Source organism: Polyergus mexicanus, unplaced genomic scaffold (assembly GCF_030449975.1).
Source record: "Polyergus mexicanus isolate NDT 795.1 unplaced genomic scaffold, iyPolMexi1.0 SCAF_6, whole genome shotgun sequence".
NCBI classification, from domain to species: domain Eukaryota; kingdom Metazoa; phylum Arthropoda; class Insecta; order Hymenoptera; family Formicidae; genus Polyergus; species Polyergus mexicanus.
The window spans coordinates 3,416,366-3,437,131 of NW_027223326.1; the positions used below are offsets into that span (position 1 = coordinate 3,416,366).

Genomic DNA, 20,766 nt, shown 5'->3' on the forward strand with positions numbered 1-20,766 from the left:
CATATAATGGTCGTTTCAACAAGCATACTTTGTCTTCCTGACCTTTAACTGAGAATGCCTCGGGTTGATCCATGTAAATCGTTGTAGATAGATCTCCTTGAACGTAAGCAGCAATGATGCCCATATGATGGACATGCATTTCCTCTTGAACGCATGCAGCTAGAAATGTGCGTATGGTTTCGAATCTTGCAACAGGTGCGAATATGTCGCTGAAATCAACAACTTTTCTCTGTTCATTTCCTCGCACAACTAATCTTGCTTTGTAGCGATCGATATCTCCATTCTGCTTTCGTTTGATCTTAAATATCTGTTGGAAAGAATCTTGTTGTCTTTTGGTCGATCCACTAATGTCCATATATTGTTTTTCATGAGGGACTTGTATTCATATTCCATTGCGGCTAGTCATAAGTCCTTGTCTACTCTGCTGAATATTTCTTTTACGTTATTGGGTTCGTTCAGATCTCATATTTAAATTAAGTTTGCCGCTTCGTGAAATAATTTCATCGGTCTCCCTCGTTTGCCGGTCCTTAAAATTTTAGGTCATCCAGAAATCCGTTTGGTCGTGCTCTTTATACTAGTGCTTTCATTCAGTTCCTCTTCAGATAGTAACCTTGGATCTTCATCTCTTTCTTCGTTATCCATAATTTTTTTTGCTCTATCTTCGGAGGTTTCGATATTAAGAGGTTTGTTGTACATTTCCAGCATATCTAAAGGAACTTCAAAATATTCATTTGTTTCTGTACTCTCTCCGCTCAATTTTTCATTGAAACGAACATCTCGATGTTTAATTACTTTTCTTGTTCCTGGCTTCCAAAGTCGGTAAGCCTTTGATTCTTCAGAGTAGCCTACAAGTATATATGCATTTTCCTTAGGCTCAAATTTGTTACGTCGTGATTCCTTGTTAAGGGCGATTATCTTGTTCTCAAATATGCGCATGAATCCTACGTATAGTTTTCTATTGCACCATGTTTCCATTGGTATCATGTTAGTAAGTCTTTTGGATGGGCACCGGTTCCGTATGAATACAGCCGTGTTTATGGCTTCGCTCTGGCCATAGGCTCTTAGGTAATTTGGATTGAATTACCATACAACGAACCATTTCAACAAGCGTGCGATTTGCTCGTTCGGCAACTCCATTCTGTTGCGGTGTGTATTCTACACTGAGTTCATGCTTGATTCCTTCTGCCTCTAAATAATTTTTAAATTCATTTGAAATATACTCTTTGGCATTATCTGTTCGGATCCTTTTAATGAAATAACCAGTTTCCTTCCCGACTCGTTCCTTATAATTTTTAAATGTAATGAAAATATCTGAACGTTTCTTAAGCATAACTGTTTGCGTATATCTCGTGTAGTCGTCAATGAATGTCGTAAAATATCGCGCACCATCAATAGATTCGACATTAAATGGACCGCATATGTCAGAATGCACTAAATCCAGTTTACTTGTGCTGTAATTGATAGAATCCTTATATGGTAATTGATGAATTTTTCTTTTATCGCATATTTCACATGTAAATTGATCATGAATTGGTTTCATTTCCATGTTCATCACCATGTTTTCTTGTATCAATTTATTCAAGTCACGAAAATTCAAGTGTCCGTATTTCTCATGCCCCCGCTATTGCTTTTTATTCTCGTTCGTCGAATTATTTGTTATTGTGTTGTTTGCGTATGTCGTTTGGCCTTCATTTGCCACGTACGATTGGCCTTGTCTTTTCGCTTTAATTGCAACGGTTCCATCTCTATGCTTAACTTCTGCGGAATCTTTGGTAAATATTACTGTATATCCATTGTCTGTCATACATGACACTGATAATAAATTATTTCGAAATCCTGGTACTAATAGAGTATTCTGCAACTTAATTTGGTTTACATTATCGTCTCTTAATTTGATATTTAATTTCACAGTACTTGCACCAATTGATTTTGTACGGCGTTCCGCAGCTGTGTGGATTTCACATCTTTCTGTGTCGTCTAACTCTAAAAATTTCTTTGGGTCATTGCACATGTGTCGCGTAGCGCCTCTATCTAGACACCATTCATTTGATTGGTATGATTCTACTGTTAAGACTATTGCGGACATTGCGTCCTTCGTATATGTTCTCATCGTCTGCTTTTTCACACTTCTGCAATCCGAAGCTTTATGTCCTCGGTTTTCCACATTTGTAGCATTTACGTGCGAACTTCAATCTTGTTTTTATATGTTTGCTCGATTGTGTATTTCTATTTGATTTAAATTTGTTTTTGGCTACTAGAGCGTCGTTTTCGTTTTCATGGATAACATACTTACTGTCGCGTTCTAATTGTCTCGCTTCTTCCTCTATTAATTTTGCTTTTAATAATTCAGTGCTTGATATTGCATCTCTAGACTCTTGCTATACAACAGTTTTTGTATTCGGATGGTAAAGAGTTTAGAATCATAATCGATAATAATTCAGCCGGTATTTTTATTCCCGCTTCTTCTAATTTTTCAGCGATGTTATAGAATGAACTAATATATGATGACATAGTTTGCGAAGATTCCTTTTTCATGCGATACAATTTCTTATATAAACTAGCTTTTCTTACTGGACCTCTCGACTCATAAATTTGTACTAAAGTATCCCATGCTTTCTTCGATGACTTTTTTATGTGGTTCAACTGATTGCTTTTTACACTCAACGTGATCAAAGCCAACGCTTTTTCGTCTTTCAGTATCCATTCGGTTTGATTTTGCTCGGTTCTTACAGTTACTCCGTTTACGTAGGACCATAATTCGTTGCAAATTAGCACACCCCTCATCATTAACTTCCATGACTCGAAGTTCGTTTCGTTCAATTTTTCGATGTGCTGCGCACTTGCTATCGCCGCCATAACTATAAAAGGTCGAGATACTGTTGTTCTCACGTTGAAATATTTCACTTTTTTGATTATTCGTAATTTGGACGTAAACCTGGGTCTATAATATGTCATGTCTTATTAATTATACACCATGAAATATCTCCCGTTTGAACGTGAACTTTATTATAAGACGATGCAAAAGAAAAGCTGCCAGGAAGTTCAAGAAGAACCAGTAGTTAAGAGCAAGCATAGATTGGAAACTCTAACATACAATAAGTAAAGATTCTAGAAAGTGCGTCGATCAGTCATTTAATGTTCCATTTCCGACAAAATGTAATCTTATTTCTATATAAATAAGATTTTGAAAAAATTTTATATACACATATAAATTAAATTATTTTATTATTTATTTAATTGCATTTCTAAAAATATATTACAATATAATATTGTTACAACGCTTTTTTGTAATCTTTTTAAAGACAGAGATCTTAAAGTTGTCGCAATCTTACAGCAATGATTTGCAATACATTTGCAATCTTTCAATGCATTTAGTCTGTGATATATTTGCAATCTTTATGGGGATATACATTGTATGTCTACATGTATATAATATATATATATATTTTTTTTATACCAATCAATTTGTCTATATATTGCATTTGTCTATGCATTGCGAGATAGACAAATGCGCATCCGCTCTAGAAAAAGAGGTACTGTACGGAAGGCCTATGTTTGTCTCTTTTCCTAGCATCTCATTAGTAATTTTCTATATGGAAGGGGACAAAATCACCAATGAGTTGTTAGGAAAAGAGACAAAATAGGCGTCCCATATAGTACATCCTTTTCTACAGCAAACGCGCATTTGTCTATTTCAACATTTGGTTTATTCTGTATATTCATGATATATATAGACAAATCGATTGATATAAAAAAAACTAATTGTTTTTAAGAAAAAATTTGTAATTATTTACAATGTATTTTTTTAAACAATTATTTGTTTTCTTGTACACTAATTGATTTGTCTCATTATTCTGTATATAAAAATATTAGGTAAAATTATCGAAAACTAAATATGGTAAATATGCATATTAGGATACAACTCACCGATGATTTTGACCTTGACATATCTTGTCAAGGACATGACCCTGAGTAACTTTGCCTCACTTAACCGATGGTTTTTTATAGTTTCTGAGATATTTAAAGTTAACATTTGGGTAATAATATAGAGACAGAGAGACAGTCCGCTCCATAATTGTTGCATGGATGAAAAAATATATGCGTGGTTGCAGTGGATTCCGACCCCTCCCCCCCTCCTACGAGGGGGCTCCATTTCCGGAAGATATAACCTAACCCAAACCTATTTCTAATTTAAAACTAAAATTTAGTTTGGGTTAGGTTATATTTTCCGGAAGTGAAGCCCCCCATAGGGGAGGCAGAACCCACTGTGTTCACGCATATACTTTACAAAGCAAAGTGAAGTCCGCTCCACAATTGTTGCGTGGATGGGAAAGTATTGTACAATATATACGTGGACGTCGTGGGCTCCACTATAAAAAAACTAAACACATAGGTTTGCGTTGTAGCTCGCTTTGCGTGGAAAATAAAAAAACCAAAGAGCTTCGTCTCTGGAAATGTAAAGAAATACTTTTTTTGATCTACGTAAATACAATGTAAACAACCTTTATTTTTCTTTATTCTATAATATAATAGAAAAATCATTTAAATTGTAAAACCATAACTTTAAATATCTCAGAAACTATAAGAGACCGCCGGTTAAGTTATAAGGAAAAGTTACTTAGGGTCATGTCTTTGACAACATATATCAAGGTCAAAGTCATCGGTGAGGTGTAACCTAATATGCATATTTACCCATGCCGAAATATACTATGTACAATTGTTACGTTCGGCGGAGTCCACGATTGTTTTCTTTCATCCTGAATAGAGATTAATGGTATCTTAAGAGCACACTACGCCTATGAATAAACAAATGGAAACTGAAAGGCGAGGCAAACTTTTTGAAAACAAAGATTGGGAGGATATACATATAATACAAAAAGGAAACTAGAGCATATCTGGTCTAAGAAGATAAGCAAATTAATCAGTAAATATTAATCACTAGAAGCTTGGGTGACAAATTCTCTTAGGAATTTAAACTATGCTTGACAGTTCTCGTAATAAACAAATTCGGTACCAAGAATCCAAATGAAAAACGAAACGGACGATAAAAATGATACCACGTGTGCTCGCCTGACAGATTTCCGTTACGCGATATCTATGTTGAGATAAACTCAAATAGATAATGAAAGGTATAACTCTTACTCAATTGCAACAACTCTGCATTGGGCAAAACCTAATTCTATAAACAAAAGCCTTTACCAATACCTAAAATTTTAACATTGCCCGTGCTAGAGACAACGCCTCCAGCAACATCGGAGAGCCTGATTAGAAAATCTAATTTCCAAAATCCCCAAAAAATTTTAACAAAGCCAATGGAGAGGAGGAGCAAAGGGCTTAAATATACTCTGAACCAATCCTTGCGCATTCATTACAGTTCATTAGTTATTACAGTTCATTAATTATTACAGTTCATTAGTCAGTACAGTTCATTATTCAGTTCAGTTCATTACAATTCACAGTTCACATTTCAATTCATTTTCTATTCTTCCTAGTTCGATTTTTGGTAGTTCTTCGTAATTGCTTCGACTTCGTTTCCAGTTTTAAATTTTCATACAAATTCTAAATCTCTCAAAACCGCGTTGTTTGGTGCAAGTTAGAAAAACTTAGACATTCAGTGCAAATTCGGAGATCTTGTGCCAAGTGACTGCAGCGACTGCGAACCGCATTCCAACTAGCCAGGTCGAGCTCTAGCCAATTCATTGGAATTGGCCTCGCCCCACCCTTTCATTGTCTGATTTTCATTTGTTACCAATGTACTCGATAAGTAGTGAGTGGTTTGAATGCTCTCAACTCTGTTTTCTTTCACATCTGTGTATTTGAAATAATTCTTGGATTATTAATTATAATAAATCAATCAGTAACTTCAATCATTTACGTTTCAATCGTAACTTACTTTCCTATTCGGGCTTTTCTTCTTTAGTCCTTCTAACCGCTTCTCTGGAATATTACCTTAGACCTCCTCTTTCCTTATATTACTTCACCAAGGGTCATCTGCATTTAGAGCGATTCGTAATTTTCCTTCGTCACCAAGGGCCACCTGTATTTAACAGAGTGACTCGCGATTTCTTATTTGTTGTTAAGGGTCACCTGTATTTTACAGAGCGACTCGCAACTCCCTACTTGTCACCAAGGGTCATCTGCATTTAGCAGAGCGACTCGTGATTTTCCTTCGTCGCCAAGGATCACCTGTATTTAACAGAGCTACTCGCGATTTCTTGTTTGTTGTTAGGGTCACCTGTATTTAACATAGTGACTCGCGATTTCCCATTTGTTGTTAAGGGTCATCTGTATTTTATAGAGCGACTCGCAACTCCCTGTTTGTCACCAGGGGTCACCTGCATTTAGTAAAGCGACCCGTGGTTTCATTTATCATACCTCCCGTCTTCTATGTCATTCAGTAAAACTTTTCTTTTTTATATAAAACATATATATATATATATATTTATTTATTATAAGGATAAACATATAAACTTTCCTTTTCCTTTTCTCTCTTTTTGGATCTAAGAGCTTTTCATTTAGTCAAATAAAGAAAAACTCCAAGACTTGTTTCTCAAATTAGGGATTTTCTCGCGATTTTCTACCTTATTATTCATTATTATTCTTTCTTTAGAAAGACAAAAACGATCTTTGCGAGCAGCTACCAAATGTTCGCGGAATCATCGGAATAGGCGGCTACGGAAAGAATTGACTCGGACTCAAGCGGAAGCCATTAACATTACTGTTAAGGACGTAGAGAAAACTAATATTAACATAAGAGTGACACACAATACACGAACACCAGATAATCCTCCCCACGTACCAGAATCAACCCCTTCTCCCGAACCTGGTCCCTCAGGATCCCCAGCACCCTCAACTGTCATCCTTAGTGATTTCCCCTTTTCGTCTTCTCTCCATTCAGGATTCTTCTATCCCGACGAGCGGAAGCCCTCTCAAACAACCACCCGATAGCGAAATCGAGGATGGACCCCAAGAACGAGATTTTCCCGATTTCCCCGATTTTCCCAATAATCAAAGCGATTCGGAGAGAGAACTGCGTGACTCCAGGGACGGATCATCTCATTTTGGAGAGGAGTCTAGAGCATACGAGCAAGGGCTCACCGAAGAGCAGTCTCGGCTTTGGGTCCTGGACCGATTTCCTTCCCTGACTCAACCGCTACCTGAAGGATTCCCGTAGTTCGTCCCAGAGCGGTTATTCCCCGTCGCCGTCCCTATAGAAATCCTATGGAGAAGATTTCCCCCTTTCATTATCCATTTTGAAGTAATCCCCTAAATTTTCTTCATTCTGCCATAGACAAAGATTTTGATTTTATTATATTTATTATCAGAGAATTCTTGTAAAACCAATCAGAACTATAAATTTAATATTAGACTTTTTCCGCATCGTTCTAATTGATGACCCCCGTACTTATGTAACGCGTTACACACACACACACACACACACGCACACACACACATACACATACACACACACGCGCACGCACGCACGCACGCACGCGCACACACACACACGTACACTTCAAGAAGGAAATAATTAATTATATACAATATATATATATATATATATATATATATATATATATATATATATATATATAGGCGGCGAAGTTTCATGTGAAAAGCAATTTCTTTATAATCTGTGAATAATGTAGATGGAAAATTCGTCAAATTTGACCAATTAGATTTCTTTATACCGTTCACGAATCACGAATTGCGAATACGCGCATAGTCCGGCGCTAGCTTAAAAGGAATCATATCGACAATGGTTGAATTGTATCGTCCAAAAAAATAGGATATAAAAAAATAGGATGTCCATTGCGCATAATGGCGGCCGAATATGGAACATCCAATCAAATTTTTGCGCAAAATATTTGCTATTTTTACATACATGTGTGTGTGTGTGTGTGTGTGCGCGCGCGCGCGCGCGTGCACTCGCAAATAAAAAAATTAATCTTTCGAGATTTATTTTCGTTGTCGAATTTCACCCGGGCTCGTCGAACGATAATGATGATAACAACAAATTTTATATAATCATAATCTAAGCTATTGTACCTCACGGAAGTAGCCATATTGCTTTTCATGATTTGGGGCAAATCTCTAGTAAAAAGTGGCAGCCATTATTTTAAACCACTGCGCATTCTCGGGAATGGTACACCTTATTTTCTTACATCATGATATCGCCCAATCGTGCTTCGTGCAGTCCATATGAGGAAACACAACTAAAATGATCATACACGAACCAGCGGTTCGTACGGCTGTTGGAGTCATTTCCCAGTAAGCAAAATGTTAGCAATATGTCGACAGATTGGCAACAAATTCGATCAGAGTATCGCGGCAGATTGGCATCAACTGCGTCCGCATTAAGCTTATGTTTTGTCAGCAGATTCTGTTGACATAACCTGACAGCAGATTGACGGCAGAAACCGAGCAGATCTGTCAAACACAATCTGACGACAGATTGGCGACAGAAATCGAGCAGATCTGTCAAATACAATTTGATGGCAGATTGGCGGCAGAAATCGAGCAGATCTGCACAATACATTTTGATGGCAGATTGACGGCAGAAATCGAGCAGATCTGCACAATACATTTTGATGGCAGATAGGCGGCAGAAATTGAGCAGATCTGCACAATACATTTTGATGGCAGATAGGCGGCAGAAACCGAGCAGATCTGCCATGACTATTTAGATGAAAATAATTAATACATAAAAATAAAAAATAAATTTTTAATCATTTATTTATAATTGTATCTAAATATACAAAGATATACATAATTATAACATAATATTCACCACTTTTTAAAGTTACTAAATTATTTAATAATTATAATAATATTTATCCAACACTATTTTTAAGTTTAAAATTTATATATTTTAAATTTAAAATCTTCTTTGTTGCCTGCTCCGTAGAGATTCTTCGTTGCCTCCTCCTCCTTCTCCTCCGTAAGTACTCCAGGTTGCCTCGGAAGCCTATATAAACATACAAAATACCAAATATATATTAATGAGAACCGTAATTTTTACGTATTAGCACGGGAAAATGCTAATACGTAAAAGAATGAAAAGTTTATTAAGCACTGAGAAGTGCTGATTAATTTCGATATGGGCATTGAAAAAGGCCGATTGATTCCGTAATAGGCACTGAAAAGTGCCGATTAGTTCCGTAATGATACTGAAAAGTACCGTTTGCGAAGCGAGGAAGTTCCGAGAAGCTTTAATATTTTTAAAATGGGCACTGAAAAGTGCCGTTTGGTTTCTTCGCTAGTGATATCCACCGACCGCTTTCGTCTTGGCGCTAAAAGTACTGAAAGCCTTTGATTGACTAATCAGAACGAAGAAATCTTTGTTCCGATTGATCAATCAAATGCTTTTAGGTCCGGTTTCTCAACTTGCTTTAACCGGAGTTTAACTCATTAATGGAGGATTCACATTGCGTCCGATGTACAAACGTCCGATTGGATACATCAGATGTAATGTGAATTCTCCATTAATGAGTTAAACTTCGATTAAAGTAAGTTGTGAAACCGGACCTTAGTGATTGTAGCGTCAAAACGAACACAGCCATTATCACTTACGCAATCCATCCGTGGATTCGCCTCTCCTGAAAGTAATCTGTAAAAAGAACATTTAGTATATTAAAAAAACAAAAATAACTAAGAAAATAAAGCTATTATTGTTATTACTAAAAATAAAATGGCTACTCTGTCTGTTTCTCTCTCTCTGCACATACATACACGCACGCATGCACGATATAAACGCAAAGCGTGTATGCACGCACACGCACAAATTTAATATATCAAAATTTCACATACCAAATTTAATCATCTCTTATTCTCCTGTTTTCTTCCTTTTGTCGCTCGTCGCTCCAAAAATCGCGTGGTCTTGGATTGACAGGATGAGTAGACCGTGGACCGCGCGCTCTGCTCCTCCATCTCTCTTTACCTGTTCGCAGGGCTTCACGCATTTGTGCTTGAAACTCCGATCGAGTCGGATTGTTTATGTATCGATTGTTGCACACAGCATCTGAAAAAGAAATAAAAAATACATTGTCGTTAATGAAAATCATAATAATACTGACTACAAATATCTAGAAATCAATAAATGAGATGATCATACCGTAAATTGCCAAAATAAGGCGAGTATTGTATAAAGGTCGTGGACCTCCTTCACGACCCCACCAGGTAAACGATGGCGTTAAAGAATCTGTCAACGCCTCTTTTAGACACAAATTGACGGCTTCCTTTAACGTGAACCCACCAATGTACTCAAAGTAATGCACCTAAAAGAATAAATAAAACGTATGGATTGTATAAAAAAGTATATACATATAATATTACATATCAAAATAGGACAATACAAAATATTTTTGTACCAACTTACAATTTCGGAATAACCATCATCATCGATATCTTCGAAAATATCCATTTCTTCCAGAGAAGATATAGGAAGGATGGCCGGTTTAGTCGGTGCACGACGGCGGTTGTCGCTCTTTAAATGCTGCACGCATTTCAAAATATTTTGTAACAGACCATTTATTCTTCTGTAAACAAAATATAATATTATCAGGACATTAAAAGTCATTAATTATATTAATCGTATAATATTGTCAATCTTGAAACTTTAAATTTCTAGATATTTGAAATTTTCGACTTATATATATTGTTTCGACTTATATATATTGTTTTGTTTCTAAAAATTTATATGACTCAAACAAAAATTTCTAATTATTTTTTTAAATTATTTCAGAGTATTTTCAATATCAGTTTTAATTTTTTAAACGGAATAATATATCTATTTTATAACAATTTCATAAAACACTTTGTGACAACATTGAATTGCGAGATTAAGCAATATACAATCACTATCAATACAATAAAATCAAAAAGATAAGTTGGAGCTTAGTGTATAAATGTTATTTTGCAACGTCACAAGAATTACATTATACAAAAAGCATAAAAAACCAAGTGTTTCGATCCACTTCGGATTATTTTCAATAGTCATGTGAAGGTAAAGACTTTAATGTTTGCATGCCTCAGTTATTCTTCTCATTAAAGTCTTTACCTTTACATAATTATTGAGAATGATCCGAAGTAAATCGAAATATTTGATTTCTTGTGACCTTATGCCTTTTAATATGTAATTCTTGTTACGTTACAAAAATAACATCTACACACTAAGTTCTAACTAGTCTCTTTTTTTATTGATATTGATTTTATGACAAATTCAAAAATGTGCAATGAAGTGTAGGAATTTGTCATAAAATACCTTATAAATCTCTAATAAAATAGATATGTTGTTCCATTAAAACAAAAATTAAACTGGCATTGAAAATATTCTGAAAGAGAAAGAGAGAAAAGTAATTTAAAGTTACCATTTAAGTTATTATATAAATCTTGTGAAACAAGATCATTTTTATTAAAAAAATTTGTTATTTACTCTATTAAAAATTAAAAGTAATCGCGTTAAAAAAATTATTTTGTGTTAACATTTATGTTAAAATTACAGTCTGCGTTATATTTCACTGATACTCACTTTAGTTCTGCTTCAAAGCGGTCTAAGCGTTCGTTCAGTATCCTGCAAACATTAATTCATATTTTATACTTGCTTAACACTTGCAAATGTAACAAATTTGAAATTTTTTTTCATAATTTTTACAGCTATGTGCATTCTTGTAGATGTAATAAAATTTAATTTACTATGTTTAATAATGTAAATATGTTTAATAACGTAAATTAAACAATAATATTTACTGTCATAATTTTAATGTAATTTTAAAATAAGATTATGAAGCACAATGATATATAATTAGTAAAAAGTAAAGAGGGGTTAATTGGAACTTGACATGTAGGTATATGTCATGATGTAAAAAGAATTACAATTTATAAGGCATGAGACTTACAAAAAATTAAGTATTTTGATTCACTTTGAATCTTTATCAATGGTTACGTAAAGTTTATATGTATAATGATACAAAGAAAAAGGTACAATAGAAACACGCACACAAAAATTGAGATTATAGAAAATCCTGCGAGGAAAAGAATCTCAATTTTTATATGCGTGTTCCCACTGTATTTTTTTTTATCATTATAGATATAAATTTTACATAATCATTGATAAAGATTCAAAGTGGATCAAAACGTTTAGTTTTTTGTAAGTCTCATGCCTTATAAATTGTAATTCTTTTTACATCATGACATATACTTACACACTCACACTCACTCACTCACACACACGCACGCACGCGCGCACACACACGTACCAACACACACACACGTGCGCGCGCGCGCACGTGTGTGTGTGTGTGTGTGTGTGTATATATATATATATATATATATATATATAAACTTACGGATTATTCGATTCATCGAAGGATCTCTCAGTACAGGTGGCTTCAGATTCTCTTCTTCGTTCATCTGGTAGTTGATAAGAATCTCTGATGTCTGATGTAGTGCCATACTTTTCCTGAAACTTATTAATACCTGTATTACTTGAGTGCGCAATGTTATCAATCACTGTATGATTGGATGTGGGATAATGTGTGGGATATGTATGTGTGCGTGATTGTGAATTTTGAGGAGATAAGTATGATGGAACATTTGTATGTAAGTATGGGATGTTTTGTGTATGCGTGTTTGTTTTAGGCATATAAATGTTGTAAAGATTATTTGAATTAATTGGTTCATCCATCGAAGAATCTTGCTCTTCTAAAAGTGTCCTCAGCTCGCCGATGTCCTGATCGATATTTTCATTCGCGTTATTCTCTAGTGTTTTTCTACGCTTTGGAGCCTCGTCCGATGATGATGTCGTCTGGTAGCGCAATGGTTTCAATACAATGCGCTTCGGCCATTCCGACATTTTCCTATAAACAAAAGAATGAATATTAGAAAAGTATATGTGTGTGTACATGATGTAATATTACAAATATAATAAAATAACAATAGAAGCATTTTTATACCTGTCTATTATGAAAAAATTATAATTTGAAATATAAATGCGCACCGAAGAAAGACAAAGCTGTCACACATAAAAATAAAAGAGAAATACAATATGAAGATTTAACATGCGATAGCAAATATATATGTAGGCTGTTCCGAAGAATGGAATGCAAGGAAAACTGAGACAGAAGATAAAATACAAAATAATAATTGTAAAACACAGAAGATGTGTAGAAAAGAAAAAGAATAATATATCATGCTCTCTCGAATTCTTATAAATATAAAAACCAAAAAACTTTAAATTTTTATAAGTTATATATAAGAACGTAGCAATATATAGTATACTACAATTTCTCGTTATGTATAATAGCAGCAACTATGTATTGAGATGCTTCCGAATGATTTTCTTCATCACTGTCGTTTTCTTCATTATATGTCGGATTCCAAAGAGGCATTCTGTAACATTTAGCACGGACTTTTTGTAGATGGATACGGAAAACCTCGTTGCTCAACATAGAACATTTGTACACTTGGAGAACAGAAGACAAAATGCCAATATCATAAAAATCATTAATATGCAAAAATTTTTTAACTTCCAAAAGATACGAATTATTGTTCTTAACAATTTCAAAGACAATGCAAACCGATCCATCATGTAACAGACAGCAATTATCACGCATATCTACACTTAATGATATTCCATCAAATATGATCTTACGACATCGAGAATAATTGTTACTTACATGCTGCACAGATACGTGAATAGAAGAATCATTGTCACGATTCTGATTTGTTCCGTGAATTTCTATCTCTGCCATTCTATTGAAGAATTGCTGAAGAGATAATCCTGGCTTTCTGCAATATTTTCTAAAAATTGTCATGTTATTTTCGTATGGAAAAGCAGAAAAAGAATCTAATTTACCAAGATGTCTCACATCGTTAGTGAGATGAAGAAGACCATGTACATTATAACTATTAAAAGTTGAACCGTAAAGATTTTTACTTCGTTGAACAAATTTTTGCAGCGCAAGCTCTGCAAATCGTAGTTGCAATTTTGATGGTGAATTTGAAACCAAAATTCTTATAGCTACGTGTAAGAATAAAAAGTGCTTGTATAATTGATCATCTAAAATACCATATGTTACAACTATACCTGTATAGAGTAAAAACTGACGAAACTCTGTGGCTTTATATTTAGAGCATGCATCGAGGGATCTAGGTCGTCTTGAAAAATCCGAAGGGCAATATTCTTTAAGAGTGTTTAGTCTCGCACACATAATAGAAATGGATCGGCCAGACAATTTTGACAATCGTGAATATTTCCCATATATCCATGCGGATAAAAGTTTTTTCATTACACCCAGACATACAAGGTGCATATATTCAAATGGCACTTGTGAAACCATACCTATTGGAACCATCGACAATGGACTCTTACCTTCTTTATGATGATCCCCATCCACACACCTTATATATTCCTCATCGGTTCGAAGAGGATGATTGACATCATTGAAGACATAACGAGCTTCGCTACGTGTACCAGAAACTTTGCATTTGGAACAAGGCTGACTAGATGTATGGCCATGATGATTCAGGATAAATGCACGAGCTGGTGCATCAGCTATGAAGCATCTTAAGCGTATGGGCACTTTATTGCCATGAAGATTTATTCCACCATTGGACATTATTCTATCAATATCTGCAATAAATTTCTCAAAGAATTTATTAGGATCATATGGCTTCTGCGTACCCTTATAGATTCCTGCTACTATCGGTTTTGTATGCTGGATATTTGCAATTCTATATTGAATTGGCCAAATATGAATGGAACCTGATTTATCTAAAGCACATCCATCTGTATTAAAATCTATTTCCAATTGATCAACAATAGATAAAGATGAAACACACATAAGGCATCGAATAATACTTGATTCAAGATCGAAATGAATATATTCGCCTGGTTCCACAATAGACACAGCAATACAATTTCGTGGTGTATGTAATAATGTTCTAACATCTTTCGGCAAATTATAAAAGCAAGAATGTGTACGAAGAAGGGATAATATATTATTTCCTTGAGCATGTGTTAGATTATTATCTACAAAACAAGATGCTAAGCGCTCGCGAAAAGATGGTTCTGTTTGTGTAGTGAAATTGAAAAATGATGATGCTGCATCACTGGCATCAGAGATAGAAGAAAAAGACGATTCATCGCTTTCTGTATGCATATTATCTCTAATATTGCAAATATCATTTATAACAGAAGACGGACATTCTGGAGACGAACTACATTCTACAATAAACGAACTGGAAATATTCGATTTATTATTATTAGCAGCAGCAGCAGCAGCAACTTTTGGAGAAAGTAGTAACCGTAAATTATTTCTAATCTCGGACATAATCCTACTTCGCTGTCTTACAGATAATCTGTGCAGCGATTTCCGCGAGGTAGATAATTTTAAATTAATCGATTTCATAGTTACGTCTGCTCTGACAGTATTTGAAGCTGTAAGCGCTATATCCTCGCCAACAAATAGCCTCTGTGATCAAATCTCACTTTTTTCTTCGTTCACCACACTTAACTCGCGATAGTTGAACTCAGAATGATCGATGCTCTCTTGGAGCTTGGAGCTTGGAGCGATGTGACGTGAAACAATCGATAAAGCTACGACCAATCACAAGCTGTAGGATATGTAATTCACCCAATGCGGGAACGTCAACAAACCCCGCCAAAATAAAAGAACAATTATTAATTTTTACGATCGTAATAAAAGAGCAATTAATAATATCGAAACAAAAATTTCTTCGTTCTGATTGGTCAATTAAACGCTTTCAGCACTTTTAGCGCCAAAACGAAAGTGGTCGGTGGATATCACCAGCGAAGAAACCAAACGGCACTTTCCAGTGCCCATTTTTAAAATACTGTGTTCTCAGGAACTTTCTCGCTTTGCAAACGGTACTTTTCAGTACCATTACAAAACCAATCAGCGCTTTTCAGTACCTATTACGGAATCAATCGGCCCTTTTCAGTGCCCATATCGAAATTAAATAGTACTTCTCACTGCTTATTAATATATTTTTTATTCTTTTACATATTAGCACTTTCCCGTGCTGATATGTTAAAGTAATGGTCGTCATTAATATACAGGGTGTCCCATAATTCGCGGATCACCCTTTAAGAGAAGGTAGAGGGTGTTATTCTGAACAGAAAAGTCCTGTAACATTTTTTTCTATAACGCTTATGCGGCGTCTACAATAGAGATTTTAAACCATAAGCCTTAAGAAATTGACCAATCACAGTCGAGTATTCTTCTCATACTTGATTGTGATTGGTCAATTTCTTAAAGCTTAGGGCTTAAAATCTGTATTGTAGACGCTGCATTAATAAAGGAGTTATTATTGAGCAAAGTCTGGCCAATCAGCGCCGACTTCTAGCTGGGCGTACGTCAGTGAGCCCCGCGCCGTGCCGTAAAGTATGCGCCGCCGCACACTACTAGACGCGCGGCTCACCGACGTGCGCTCGGCTAAAAGTCGGCACTGATTGGCCAGACTTTGCTGAATAATAACTCCTTTATTAAGCGTTATAGAAAAAAATGTTACAGGACTTTTCTGTTCAGAATAACACCCTCTACCTTCTCTTAAAAGGTGATCCGCGAATTATGGGACACCCTGTATATTTGATCTTTTTTATGTTTTATATAGGCTTTGGAGGCAACGAAGAATTTCTACGGAGCAATTGCTTAAGCAACAATCTCAGATTTTTAATTTATTTAAAATATATATATTTTAAAGTTAAAAATAGTTTGTCTTGGATATATATAAGTATTGTTTTAATTATAAAATAATTTAGAATTTTATTTTTTATTTCTATGTATTAATTATTTTTCATCTAAATAGTTACGGCAGATCTGCTCGATTTCTGCCGCCAATCTGCCATCAAAATGTATGTGCAGATCTGCTCGATTTCTGCCGCCAATCTGCCATTAAAAAGTATTCTGCAGATTTGCTCGATTTCTGCCGCCAATTTGTCATTAGATTATATTTAACAGATCTGTTCGATTTCTGTCGCCAATTTGCTATCAGATTTGTTGACAGACCTGCTCGATTTCTTCCGCCTATCTGTTGTCAGGTTATATCTGCAGGACCTGTTACAATTCTGCTAACAGTCTGTCGACGTAATTGAAATTAACAGACTCTGTACTAAATTTGTAACCTTTCTGCTCACAAAAATTTATAGCAGACATTTGGCAAAATCTGTTTAAACAGACTTGGCTGTCTGGGTTACTGCCGATACTAACTCGACTATCAGAACTACATAAATCGAGTCCTCATATTTGACGTAAAAATTTATAAGAGTAAGATAGCTAAAAATGAATTGTTTTATGAAATCAAGAAACTTGGTAGTGTCTCGCGTCAAGTCATGCGCAGCAATAGCGAGGCACCCCGGATATCTATACGCGAGTCGGCCAGTTGAGAGTACCTTTGATTATTGGACCTTAATAACGGCTGAACCGATCGTATTTTTAACAGACTTAATCGATATTTTGAGTTTAAATTACATAATAAAAGTGTCTCTATCTTTTTTCTACATGTATCGTGAACGGAGGTAATATGAAAGTCTCAATGTGAAAATTTTCTTTTAAGAAACGTCCACGTCATTATCATTCACGCAAGTCCTCAATGCGCATACGCAAATCTTGTACGGTTGGAGCCTTTGACATAAGATAGCGCTAGCGGCATTTCGTGATGTTACTGCATCTATACCTGCTTTTGACAGATATAGGTTAATTTACAATGCAAGAATGCAGTGGAAAATAGCGTATGCTTTCATTTATAAAAAAGTAAAGCTGCAAAATTCTTCGTGATACTTGCGGTTGGATCAAGTATAAAACAACACGCAACACACACACACACACACACACACACACACACACACACACACACATAACTGATAGTAAATATGTATATAGAATAGAATATAAACATCCCGTCATAAATGTATAGAATATTTTCTTATTTTATTTATAGAGAAAAATAAAATATTGCAAAAATAATTTATGTTATGTGTAAAAACAAAACAAAACATCGCATTACATATAAACATATTCGATATTTATGATAAGAAAGAGATATATGTATTTTATAATATGTTTATTATAAGATATATGTGTGTTTATATTCAATACCTGATTCAACTATCCATAAGTATCAAGAAGAATTTTGCAGTTTCACCTTTTTATAAATGAAACCGTGCTACGCTACATAATATTGCATTCTAGAAAATTTAATAAATTTAATTTTAATTTAAGAAATTTATACCTGTCAAAAGTCACTATGGATAATTGCGAGCAGTTATCGATATAGACATATACAATACATATCAGTTAATATCCCAGTCAGCACAGAAAGATCCCCTGAATGTACATAGGATATACGGAAACGGACTCTGAATATTTTGTACATGTCATAACAGATTTGAAAGATGTCTATTGCAAGTCGTATGGATGTTCAAAAGCAATGCGCCGTAGATCTCAGATAGATTCAATATATATCCATTTGTATATCCAATGTATATACACGAAACATACATGTTCGTATATCCATATAGTCGCAGTTTTAGTATATTCTATGTATATCCAAAGAACATATATTGTATTAGGTGTACAACTTTGCTTCCGCCGTTTTTTCCAAAATTCGAGGCTTTATTGTAAAAAACTGGTTATACATTTATGATTCAAAGTATTGTCCACTGCCAATGATCGTGCCAATTCTTTTTGACTTTGACTCGAGACTTCATTAAGTAATGCTTCCAATTCTGCATCTTCGAAAACCTTCTCTCTTCCACCGCTATGCCGGTCTTCGATGTGAAAATCATCGTTCTTGAAGCGTTGAAACCACTCACGACACGTTCTTTCGCTAATAGCGGCTTCACCATAAGTATTTGAGAGCATTCGATGAGCCTCAGCCGCAGATTTCTTCATATTGAAGCAGAAAATTAAAACCTTCCGCAAATGACGAGAATTTGACTCGTAAACTGACATTTTCAATCGAGAATAACTTTATGATGCAGACACAAATCGACTAATGAATAGAATAGAATAGAATATCTTTATTGTTCCTCAAAGGTGTTACAAATATTTACCTCCCTTAGCGTCTCACATACATTTCCTTAATCTAACTTATACTACTTAAACTACTTAAACTAACTTATGCTATCCTTATTCTATCTTTCCTTCCTGCCTATACACACATACACGCTAAATTCCTAACTCTTCTTAACCTATTTTGGACCTCCGCTTCCGGTTTTTAGTCCTTTACTTCACCTTCTCTCCTCTTTCCTTCCTTTCTCAATCACTCTCTCTCATTCTTTCACTCCCTCTCTTCCTCCCCCTCCCTCCCCTCTGCCTTATCCTCCCTTCTCCTCAATACTTCCTTCATCCATTCTTCCCCCTCCCCTTCCTCTCCTAATATTCTTTCCACCGCCTCTTGCCAGCTTTCCTCCCCCTCTCCTTCTCCTCTCCCGCATCCCTCCCATACATGCTCCCATGTCTCTCTCTCTCTCTATTACACACCCTACATACTTTTTTCTCTTCACTTTCCCAATACCTACTTTCCCTCATTTCATTACCTAGCCTAAATCTTGTCACCCTTCCCCACCTCCTCTCCGACCAACCCTTTTTTAAATACTTTGGTATTCCCTCACTCTTTATTCTCTTGTACCATCTATTAAACCTCGACTCCTCTATTCTTTCTTTTCTCTCCTCCGTCTGTAACTCCTTGTCTTTCCTTTCCACTTCCTCATACTCTATCATCCCTCCCTCTCCCTCTCTATTCCATGCCAAATTCTCTAGCCCTTTGAAATATCTCTCTCTTTCCTTCTCCCATTCCGACACTCCTCTCTACTTTTCTGTTCTTTTCTTGATTTCTTCCAGACACTCCTTCGCTAAACCCCCTCCTTTCCCTTCTTCTAGTCTTTTTTCGAAATTCCATGCTCTTCTTGCCGCCCTACTTCTAAGTTTATCTCTTTTTAATTCCTCCCTTACCATGTATCCTGGTGTTCTCCTGTCTACTCCTAGTAACCACTTTAAGAATCTTTCTTCTACCTTCTCTACTCTATCCCTCTCCTTCCAGCCCCATACCTCTGCTCCATAACTTAACACCGTCCAAACTAATACATCAAAAAGCCAGATCCTCTTCCCTATATCTTTTCCAAATTTCCTCTTTCCTATACTCCATACTTGCCCCATAATTCCCACCGCCTTCCTTACCCTGTCTTTTACATGCCCTTCCTGTCTACCATTTGCCTGAAACACGTATCCTAAATACTTTATTTCTTTAACCTCCTCTATCTTCTTCCCTTTCCACATCCACTTTACTCTTTTTCTCCTACCCCCTCCCTTTCTAAATACCATGACCTTTGTTTTCAATACGTTCACCTCCAGTCTCTTATTGTCCATATATCTTTCCGTCCTTGCTAACATTGCCCTCATCTCATCTTCCTCTTCCGCTAACAGCACTATATCGTCTGCATATGCCATGGAGAATATCTTCCCCTCTCCCAACTTAACTCCACCCCAAATTCCCCTGGCAATTTCCTCCTCCATATCTGCTATTACTATGTTAAATAACACCGGACTTAATGGGCAACCCTGTCTCACTCCTCTACCCGTCCAGAATTCTTCACTTATTTCCTCTCCTATCCTCACTCTACTCTTTGTCTCCCCTATCACCTCTTCTATCCTTTCTATCAGTCCCTCTCTAACCCCTCTTTCCCTTAAGACTCTTACCAGCACTCCCCTATCTACTGAGTCAAAAGCCGCTTTCAGGTCTATA

At 35.6% G+C, this 20,766-nt stretch overlaps 3 protein-coding genes across 6 annotated transcripts; all 3 read right to left on the reverse strand.

Moving 5' to 3' along the window:
- Positions 1-1,621: 1,621 nt before the first annotated feature.
- Positions 1,622-2,110, reverse strand: LOC138934163 (uncharacterized). Its single transcript, XM_070297616.1, has one exon. The coding sequence runs from the start codon at positions 2,108-2,110 to the stop codon at positions 1,622-1,624; it is 489 nt and encodes a 162-aa protein (XP_070153717.1).
- Positions 2,111-8,743: 6,633 nt separating this feature from the next.
- On the reverse strand, positions 8,744-12,821 carry LOC138934088 (uncharacterized). 4 transcript variants are annotated; one of them, XR_011447089.1, is made up of 7 exons: positions 12,348-12,821; positions 11,531-11,572; positions 10,379-10,538; positions 10,115-10,277; positions 9,811-10,021; positions 9,182-9,610; positions 8,744-8,968 (listed from the first exon to the last, which is right to left on the reverse strand). XR_011447089.1 is itself a non-coding variant. In XM_070297521.1 (7 exons), exons 1-5 carry the CDS (start codon positions 12,683-12,685, stop codon positions 9,816-9,818), a joined length of 909 nt encoding a protein of 302 aa, XP_070153622.1. In that variant the 5' UTR covers positions 12,686-12,821; the 3' UTR covers positions 8,744-8,968; positions 9,574-9,610; positions 9,811-9,815. The 4 variants fall into 4 exon arrangements, 3 of the variants coding, with proteins under 3 accessions (XP_070153622.1, XP_070153623.1, XP_070153620.1); XM_070297521.1 differs by having other exon boundaries at positions 9,574-9,610; XM_070297522.1 differs by lacking the exon at positions 9,182-9,610.
- A 504-nt stretch (positions 12,822-13,325) lies between these two features.
- On the reverse strand, positions 13,326-15,410 carry LOC138934240 (uncharacterized). Its single transcript, XM_070297783.1, has 2 exons — positions 13,677-15,410; positions 13,326-13,389 (listed from the first exon to the last, which is right to left on the reverse strand). Exons 1-2 carry the CDS (start codon positions 15,408-15,410, stop codon positions 13,363-13,365), a joined length of 1,761 nt encoding a protein of 586 aa, XP_070153884.1. The 3' UTR covers positions 13,326-13,362.
- Positions 15,411-20,766: the final 5,356 nt, after the last annotated feature.

Coding starts and splice junctions, on each gene's coding strand:
- LOC138934088 (XM_070297522.1), bottom strand. CDS start 12,685: ATGGATGAACCAATTAATTCAAATAATCTTTACAACATTTATATGCCT. Junction 11,573..12,347: donor TTCGATGAATCGAATAATCC/GTAAGTTTATAT, acceptor TAATGTTTGCAG/GATACTGAACGAACGCTTAG. Junction 10,022..10,114: donor CCTTATTTTGGCAATTTACG/GTATGATCATCT, acceptor TTTCTTTTTCAG/ATGCTGTGTGCAACAATCGA.
- LOC138934240 (XM_070297783.1), bottom strand. CDS start 15,410: ATGAAATCGATTAATTTAAAATTATCTACCTCGCGGAAATCGCTGCAC. Junction 13,390..13,676: donor TTCACGTATCTGTGCAGCAT/GTAAGTAACAAT, acceptor TAAATGTTACAG/AATGCCTCTTTGGAATCCGA.
- LOC138934163 (XM_070297616.1), bottom strand. CDS start 2,110: ATGAGAACATATACGAAGGACGCAATGTCCGCAATAGTCTTAACAGTA.